The sequence below is a fragment of the Dipteris shenzhenensis genome, chromosome 29 (genome assembly GCF_047967505.1).
Source record: "Dipteris shenzhenensis isolate YYH24624 ecotype China chromosome 29, Dip_SZ_1.0, whole genome shotgun sequence".
Classification (NCBI taxonomy): Eukaryota; Viridiplantae; Streptophyta; class Polypodiopsida; order Gleicheniales; family Dipteridaceae; genus Dipteris; species Dipteris shenzhenensis.
In genome coordinates, this window is record NC_141624.1 from 22,328,998 (window position 1) to 22,338,888 (window position 9,891).

At 41.6% G+C, this 9,891-nt stretch overlaps 1 protein-coding gene across 1 annotated transcript; it reads left to right on the forward strand.

Moving 5' to 3' along the window:
• Nucleotides 1–8,098: 8,098 nt before the first annotated feature.
• On the forward strand, nucleotides 8,099–9,338 carry LOC147882591 (RNA polymerase II C-terminal domain phosphatase-like 2). The gene is made up of 3 exons (XM_087400453.1): nucleotides 8,099–8,124; nucleotides 8,339–8,818; nucleotides 9,054–9,338. Exons 2-3 carry the CDS (start codon nucleotides 8,387–8,389, stop codon nucleotides 9,336–9,338), a joined length of 717 nt encoding a protein of 238 aa, XP_087256579.1. The 5' UTR covers nucleotides 8,099–8,124; nucleotides 8,339–8,386.
• The last annotated feature ends 553 nt before the right edge of the window (nucleotides 9,339–9,891 follow it).

Sequence of the window (9,891 nt, forward strand, 5' to 3'; positions counted from 1 at the left end):
CAGGATGTGGTGTGTGAATCAGAGCTAAATCAGAGCTTGCAAAATCATAGTTGAAGATTTCTGACAGTGGGAAAAATTTATGTTTGCTGAAGCATCTTTGGCCTCCAAAATTTCTTTGGGAATTGTGTAGGGCAATCCGTTCTTTCCAACTTTACATCTAATATTGCGTCTATTTTTTATAGGTTCTCAATGGCATCTTACATTGCTATGGAGTGCTCATTGCCTTATATGTCATCGTAGCTGAGACGGACTGGGAGAAAATCTTCAATTTCTAGAAAGAAAGTCCTTTTTTAAAAAATATTGCATTGGTATTGAGAGTGCTCTCAACAGAAGCAAGAACGGAAGAGGGAGAGAGAGAAACAGAGAGCCACACAAGTTTTGGTGGGTGCAGAACCACCCTAATCTTCTTTTTCATTCATTTATATATGTGTTTGAGTATTGTACATAACCGCGGTAAAAAGGCACAGTGACCTTTAACCCCCACAACCTCCCACTTAAAGGACAATGTGCCTTTAAGGGAGAACAACTAGTGAGCATACTATCCAATGCCCATCAATACATGACAATACTCAAACTGCTAACTAGGTAGACTCTTCGTCGTTAGCATATCTGCAGGGTTATCATCTGTATGAACCTTGACAAGCTCTATGCGCTTGTCCTCAAGTACCTCCCTGATGAAATGGTACCTGACCTCAATGTGTTTGGTCTTTGCATGAAAAACCGGATTCTGTGCTAGTTGAATAGCACTCATGGAATCACTATGCAATGTCGGTACACCTGTATGAATCCCCAAATCTCCCACTAGCCGATCAAGCCATATAGCCTCCTTGCAACCCTCTATGGCTGCAACATACTCAGCCTCTGTGGTAGATAAAGCAACGCACTTCTGTGCGCGAGACATCCATGACACTGCACCACCTGCAAAGGTGAACACATAACCAGAAGTGGATCTCCTACTATCCACATGCCCTGCATAGTCTGAATCTGTGTACCCAAGTACACGCATGTCTCCTTTACTAAAGCAAATGCACATCTCCTTGGTACCCTTCATGTACCTCATGATGCACTTAACTGCCTCCCAATGCCTCTTTCCTGGATTAGCCATATACCGGCTAACAACTCCCACTGCAAATGCAATGTCTGGTCTAGTAGCTATCATAGCATACATAAGACTCCCAACTGCTGATGCATAAGGAACCTTGGCCATCATGGCCCTCTCCTCATCTGATTTGGGACTATCTGTATGACTCAGTTTCACATATGGAGGCAATGGAGTACTCACTGCCTTCCCCCCCTCCATTTTGAAACGCTGCAATACTTTTGTAACATACTCTTTTTGTGAAAGCCAAAGGAGTTTCCTACTCCGATCACGCGTGATGCGCATACCAAGAATATGACCTGTAAATCCCAAATCCTTCATATCAAAGGCCTCATGCAACTTGGCCTTTAATGCATCTAGCTCATAAGTATTCTTGCTAGCCAATAGCATATCATCCACATATAGTGCCAGGATTATTAGGCTATTATCCTTAGCCCTTTTAGTGTAGAGGCAGTGATCAATTTCACTCCTTCTAAAACCCTGGGACGAATGAAAGCATCAAACTTCTGATACCATTCTCTAGGGGCTTGCTTAAGACCATAGAGACTCTTCTTTAGCTTGCAAACTAAATGCTCTTTGCCCTTTTCTTCAAGCCTTCCGGCTGCACCATGTAAATTTCCTCATGCAAATCCCCATGCAAGAAAGCTATCTTGACATCCATCTACATAAGCTCCATATCCTCTAATGCCACTAGTCCAAGCATGCATCTAAGTGTGGTCATCTTCATAACCGGAGAGAATATCTCATCAAAGTCCACACCCTTCTCTTGCTTGAACCCTTTAGCAACCAAATGGGCCTTGTACCTAGGCACATCATCACCTGTGACCTTCATTTTGTAGACCCATTTACATGGCAATGCTTTCTTTCCATGTGGCAAAGAAACCAAGTCTTATTCTTCATAAGTGAACTCATCTCTGATTGCATATCTCTGATTGCATAGCATACTCCCACTTGCGTTGATCCTCACGCATCATAGCCTCTCTGTAGCAAGAAGGCTCCCCGCAATCAGTAAGCATCACATAGTCTACCCCTAGAACAAACTTATCAGGCGGTCTAGACACTCTAGATGATCTTCTCAAAGGCATTTCAGCTTGCTGTCCCACCTGCATATTGGCCACATTTGGCTCATCATTTCCACCAATAGATGATCCATCATCTACCCTTAATTGTATACCTGTGGGAGTACTTGGTGGTACCATTTCTTGCACATTTGGTGCATGGACAGCTTGCTGTCTATCAACATATGCAGGTGGATTCACATCCTGGAAAGTGATTCTCCTCATTTCCACATCCCTCATGGGTGAATTATGCATCTTCTTCTCATTGAAGACCACATCATGGCTACGTATGATCTTCTTTGCTTCTGGATCCCAGAGACGATAGCCCATCTCTCCACTTTCACCATAACCCAGAAAGATGCATTTCCTAGACTTAGGATCTTCTTTCGAAGCTCTTTTGACACATGTGCATATGCCTCACACCCAAATATACGCAAATGAGAGTAAGAGGGCTTCTTGCCACTCCATGCCTCTTCAGAAATACCACCATCCAAACTCTTACTAGGTGATCTATTGATCACATGCACTGCAGTCTTCATTGCCTCAGCCCAAAAACCACCAGAAAGACTTGCATTGGAAAGCATGCATTGCAACCTTTCTTGAATGGTACGATTCATCTTTTCTGCAACTGGATTTTGCTCTGGAGTACGAGGGGATGTGACCTCCCTCTTAATCCCACGTGTATCACAGAAATGCTGAAAGTCATGAGAGAGATACTCTCCACCATTGTCAGTCCGTATGCATTTAAGCGTTCTACCTGACTGATTCTCAACCAAGGCCAACCATTTCTGAAATACCTGGAACACGTCACTCTTCCGAGCTATAGCATAAGCCCACACTTTCCTAGTTGCATCATCAATGAATGTCACATAGTATTCAACCCCGCCTAATGACCGTGTAGGCATGGGACCACATACGTCTGAATGCACCAAATCAAGCATTTCAAACTCTTTCTTTCCCCTTCTTTTATGGGCTGATTTATTCTGCTTCCCATAGAGACAATGCTCACAAAATTCAAAATCAGAGAAACTCAAATGCGGTACATAACCCAAACGACATAAGAGTTTCATTCCATTTTGGCTCATGTGCCCCAACCTGCAATGCCACAAAGAAGTGTTTGGCTGCTCAGTTATTGCAACAACATGATCAAATACCCCTGATACATGTAAGGGATACAAAGTCCCACACTTGGCACCCCTAGCCAAAAGCATAGAGCCCTTCTGAATTTTCCAACTCTGAAAGCCAAAAGTGGTGTGAAAACCAACATCATCTAGCTGACCCACTGAAATAAGACTCTTGGTCAGCTTAGGCACATGTCTCACATGTTTCAAAACAAATGCAGACCCATTTGCAAAAGAAAACTTTATGTCACCTACTCCCACTATGTCACATGCATAGTCATTTCCAAGATGCACACAACCTGTCTTTCCACTGTCATAAGTGGAGAACCATTCCCTATGGGGAGTAACATGGAATGAAGCACCAGAATCCAAAATCCAATCCTGGGAATATGCATCATCTGAAGCGGTAAGCAACTCTGCAGATAAACTAGACATGAAGAGAATGTCATTGTCACTATCATGTGTGACTGCATTGATCTCCTCGATCTTCACTTTTCCTTTGTCCTCCCTTGGACTCTCTTCCTTTTGATTTGCACCCCAATTTGCATTCTTTTTCTTATCCTTTTGCTCTCTTTTCAGCTTGTAGCAATCCTTTTTCATATGGCCCTTCTTGCCACAATGGTAACACTCAATGTTCCGTGCCCTGGATTTGCTACGAGACTTCCCTCTTTCTTGGGACTTCCCCCTGAATTGTGATCTACCCCTTTGCACATTTAAGGCGGCATCCTGCTTGTTGCCATCCATAGACTTCCGTCTAATCTCCTCAGCCAACAAGCTACCCACAACATCATCTAATTTCAGTACTCCACTAGGTGCAGAGTTACTGACAGCTGTACGGAAGGTATCCCATGAGGATGGCAATGAACATAAGAGAAATATTGCCTTAGTCTCCACATCAAAATTAATTTTCTGAGCTTGAAGCTGGCTGAAAATAATATTGAATTCATTCAAATGAGAAGCAATGGAGACCCCTTCCTTCATCTGCAGCTCAAACAACCTCTTCATGAGGTAAACTTTATTAGAGGCAGTTTCCTTTTCATAAGTGGCACACAATTTCTTCCACAAATCTTCCGTAGTCTACTCATTTACTACTGTGAAATAAACTGACTCTACAAGATGAAGTCTAATAGTAGACTTTGCTAATGCATCCAACTCATTCCAATCATCCTCAGACATATTTGCAGGCTTAGCTTCAATCCCTGCCAAGGGTTTAATCTGCTTCTTTTGAATAAGCACATCCCTTATTTGTTCTTTCCACAAAGAAAAGTTTGTCCCATCAAACTTTTTAATGCTGAAAAACTCCTTTTCAGACATGGAAGAGGATGCCATGATGCAAATGAAACAAAATCCCAAATGCTAGTGCCTGCAAGAGAGAATCACAACAAATATCAGGTGCATCCAAATGTGTATGCCACAATAGACTAAAATATCACCAAAAACTCAAAGCTCAAAGCATCAAAAGATGCATCTGACTCATGTGCATATACTATGCATCCATATGAGCAAATCTGACCCAAAAGAAAATGCGAACTGCAATGGCAATCCAAAATGCCAATAAGTGCCAAATGACTCAGGCATAAACGGTACGTTTGGTATTGAATTCATCCCACCTTACTAAATGGTCTTGAGTGTACTTGATTGCATGTTATGCCTAGTATAGGCATGCATTTCTAATGAGATAAAGAAGATGCCTGGAAGACTCCATTAGAAGAGATTGCAGCCTGTTTAAGAGAACTTGAAGATTGTGAAGGTGATGCTCAAGCTATTCGCACGGTCATCATGATCATATCCTTTATGTTTGCACTGTTGAATATGTATTTCTGATGAGATTAAGAAGATGCCTGGAAGACTCCATTAGAAGAGATTGCAGCCCGTTTAAGAGAACTTGAAGATTGTGAAGGTGATGCTCAAGCTATTCGCATGGTCATCATGATCATATCCTTTATGTTGGTGAATCGACAATGCGGACAATAGGCACAATGATAGATTAGGGATTGTTTTTTGCACTGGCAGCTTGGTGTGAAGAAGAGTTGAGTCTTTGGGTAGTTTTGACTATAACAATGGAGTGGTGATTCTCAATGCTTTCAACTTCTTTTGCTATGCAAATGATGAAGAGTAAAATATCTTAAAGCTTTTATGTGCACTTCCTATTGTGAGAAGGGTGATTCTAGAATGCATGTATACACAATGTTTTCATGGTGATGGTTGGTCACTTATTTTTGAAGATTTTGTTGAGGATCACATTGTGGATGGTTTTCAACAAGTGGTTATGCATAATAAGTTGGTCTTGGTATACTAAGGCTCTGTGGGATCTTGTTTGGATCTTGTTTGGGATATTATTTGGATCTTGGTGTTTCCTTTTTGTGTTTCATCATGGTGAAGATTCCAGTGTTTCAAGGGACCCAAGGGAAAGACCCAGAGTCTTATCTTCAGGATTTTGTTCGAGGATATCAGCTTTCTGGATGGTCCATGAAGGATCGTGTGGAGATTTTGCATGATTTTCTTGAAGGTGTAGCATTGAGTTGGCATGAGACCTTGCCAAACTCTACCAAGGAGGACTGGGACCAAGTGGTGGCAGCAATGAAGCAGAGATTTGTTGCAGTGGAGTCACCAAATGCTTTGATGTTGTAGTTGGACTAGTTCTATTAAGGAGAGGGTGAGTTGGTCTCTGCATTGGCAATCCGATATGAAACTTTATGGACAAAGTATGAAAGGGCAGCTTTGCGAGCTGTGGCATCTGCATCATCAGCCCCTCAAAGTCTCTCAGGGATGGAGCACTTAAAGATGAGCAAATTTGTTATGGCTTTGGAGCCTTGTCTTTGCTCAAAAGTAACGAGTAAAGATCCAACTTCATACATGGAGGCACTTCGCATTGTGACCAAGAAAGAAGCTTCTCTAAGGATTGAATCCTCTTTTGTGTCTTCAACAGCTTCAACTTCTAAGGTGGAGGTAATGGGCACTCCTCAGGTACTAAAGTTCTCTAAGTTAGATCATAATATCTCCCAATTGATGGTAGAGTTTGCTGATTTAAAATTGCATTTGGTTAATGCATGAAAACCTAGAGCACCAAAGAGTGAAGATAGGCCTCAGGATAAGAGTGGGGTCACTTGCTATGAATGTAATGAAAAAGGTCACTATCACCCCGAGTGTCTTAGATTAAGAAAGAAAGAAGAAAAACAAGTATCCTTGTTAGAAGCTTCTTCAGGGGATGAGGAAAGAGAGGTAATGATGGCTAAACAAGAGCATGGTAAGTCCACTGGCATATGCATCAATAATATCTCATCCAAGAGACCATAGCACTATCAATGCATCATCTGCAATGTGTCAAAGCTGTCCCTCAGCATAAAATAGCATCCATGTGCAAAGCATCCATAAAAAATAGCATCCCACAAGGCAATTTGGGCCTATCAGCGCATCCAATAAGGACCGCAATGCATCCAAATGGCCTATAAATCATCCATTGCATCCAAATGCACACCACGAATGAGCGCACACTGCTCAAACTGCAACCAAAGTGATCTGCATAACGTATGCTCAAGAAATCATAGTCCCACGGTAATGACCGCTACTAAAAATAGAACCTGAGATGCCTCAAAACACGGGCGCCATTGCATAATCGGACTCAGCAAGAAAATCTACAAATATCTCTCTTCTGCCGGAACTCCAAAATCCCAACCGATGAGTGAGAAATGGGAGTCAACACTTATCCACTGCCATGTGGCATAAATCTAAGGTTTAAAAACCTTAGAATGAAAAATGCATAACAGAGCGACGAAATCGAATACACAGAGATCTATAACTCTGAAAATCCTCCACCGAATCGTGCAAGAACTGATAGGTAGGGGTTTTTGGGCGTCCGGAACGCAATGGGACAGACGGTTTTGGAAACCGTGGTCTCAATCACTGGGTCCAGCACACGGACTAAAAACGTTTTTTGAAACAGAGCTATTTGTAAACTCCACCAGAGTGCGAATGATGAGCAACATAGAAGTTTTAGGACCTTCTGAGTCCACCGGAACTGACAGATCTGCAAATGGTTGCTCCAAACTTGAGTTCCAACACTCGGGCAAAAAACGCAGAAACTGACACAGTGAGCCAGAAATCCAATGAAATGATCCCAGATTCAAGAATGAAGGTGTTTCCAAGCTCCTGAAGTGAAGTGGACACCAAAAGCAAGTAATAGTTGCCTCTACGAGTCAATACAAAGTCTCTGTCATCGAACGAAACAAGGAAAAGCTCAAAAAACGACTTTTTCTTTGAAAACTCTTAACAGGCTCTCAAAACCACTTCGCAAAGCCAAAGTGACTTTTCCAAAGGTTCCTCCAAGGTCTCTGCACACTCAGATGCAAGTAAAGTCACCCACAAAGCTTCCCACAGAGCTTCTCCTTCTTCCCACAGAGCTGCTGAGCTTCCAAGCATTCACGCACGCTCAGCTAGATCACCCGGGCTCTGATACCAGTTGAGAGTGCTCTCAACGGAAGCAAGAACGGAAGAGGGAGAGAGAGAAACAGAGAGCCACACAAGTTTTGGTGGGTGCAGAACCACCCTAATCTTCTTTTTCATTCATTTATATATGTGTTTGAGTATTGTACATAACCGCCGTAAAGGCACAGTGACCTTTAACCCCCACAGGTATAGTTTGTCATTTGTAGCAATGTATGACATGCTACCGTTTCATTTTAAGCTTTAGCACATCAGCCCTCTGGTTCTCTTTCTGTGAAATACTGAGACTCCGAGTCCCTGAATGAGGCAATCTATCTAGACTCTTCCAAAAGTTTAAGATCATGTCTAGGATACTATGCTCCCAAATAGAACTTGCCTATGTGTCGTGGATGATGTCAACAAAGTGGGGCATTTTAAACTTTTAATTACAATCTTGTCTTCCCAAGGTTTTGGTGTTTGTTCCAGCTTCGTAACTTATTTTTAAACTTTTCTGATTCAGTACCCTTCCCTTGATTGTTTCCCACCCTCTCTTCTTCTTCCACTCTGTTTATTTTCTGCTGTGTGATCAATCTGCGTCTCAATTATATATTGAAATATTGTGTTTTTTGGGGCTCTAGATAGCTATAATTAATCTCGAAGGAGGGAGTGAACTTCATTTAGTTGCCATGAATGGCAACAGAAAGGAGTGGCCGTGCTTCTGGGGTTTCCTTATAATGCCAGGATTGTATAGCTCGTGCCTGACCATGCTCAACCTGAGGTGTCTAGCTCTTGTATTTGACCTGGATGAAACTTTCGTTGTTGCAAATACTATGCGTTCTTTTGAAGATCGTATAGAGGATCTTGGTAGTAAAATGAAAGGTGAAACAGATCCACAGAAGTTTTCAGGCATGTCTACAAAACTAAAGCGATATATACAAGATAGGACTTTGCTCAAACAGTTTGTTGATGATGATCATGTTTGGGACAATTCTGCGGAGAAGTATGTGGATGCCCAAGTTGAAGTGGTCCCTCCAATTACTGAAGGAGCTCTTCCACTCATGCGACCAGTGGTCAGACTTCAGGAGCGCAATATGGTTTTTACCTGCATAAATCCAAATGTGAGTAGAAGGCAACTTTAGATTTGCTTATGCTTGAAGGCATGAGCTCTTACAATACTGCATAAGAGATGTGCAACTCCTAAACACTATCTCTACATACTTGAGCAATTCGTTGGCATCCATGTCTGTGTGTATCTGTTGATGATTTCTTACTCATAGCTTTGTAAAAAAAGTAATCATTTCTATGATATCGATCTGAAAAATCAGAAACCTCTTTTCATAATACATATTGTAGGTTCGTGATACTAGTGTTCTGGTAAGATTGGGGCCAGCTTGGGAGGATTTACGGAGTTACTTGACTACCAAGGGGCGTAAGCGCTTTGAGGTCTTCATATGTACAATGTCCGAAAAAGAATATGCATTAGAAATGTGGAGACTATTGGATCCTAAAGTTCTGCTCATAAATGGAAGAGAGCTTATAGAGCGAGTTGTCTGTGTCAAGTCAAGTAGAAACTGCTTTATGCTTTTATTGTCCAACCTCATGCTTTATTATGTAGGTAAGCAAGATGGCTTTTTTTAGTTCAGTGCTTTGGTGAATATGCATATGCATCATTGTCTGTGATGTGCTCTTTCTTTGTTAATGTATTTATTGGTGCATTGTATAGAGTAAGTTGAAATTGGTTTGGCATGCTTTATGTAGTGTAGTATTATGATTTCAAACATGAAAGAAGGGCTTGGTTCAGGAAGTGGTGTCTGGTTCCTATGCTCACAAGGTAGGGGGCTAAGAGGCACCATGACCTAGGACCAAGTTTCTTAGATCTAGTTGACAAGTTGAAGAAATGTATGCTTATTTATTTTGTAAAAGTTTATGTTGTGAATATGCATATGCATCATTGTCTGTGATGTGCTCTTTCTTTGTTAATGTCTTTATTGGTGCATTGTATAGAGTAAGTTAAAATTGGTTTGGCATGCTTTATGTAGTGTAGTATTATGATTTCAAACATGAAAGAAGGGCTTGGTTCAGGAAGTGGTGTCTGGTTCCTATGCTCACAAGGCATAGGCTAAGAGGCACCATGACCTAGGACCAAGTTTCTTAGATCTAGTTGACAAGCTAAAGAAATGTATGCTTATTT

What these genes read in the sequence shown, in the direction of transcription:
- LOC147882591 (XM_087400453.1), top strand. Translation starts at nt 8,387, where the DNA reads ATGAATGGCAACAGAAAGGAGTGGCCGTGCTTCTGGGGTTTCCTTATA. An exon ending in TTACCTGCATAAATCCAAAT is followed by an intron (nt 8,819 to 9,053) that starts GTGAGTAGAAGG and finishes TACATATTGTAG; the next exon opens with GTTCGTGATACTAGTGTTCT.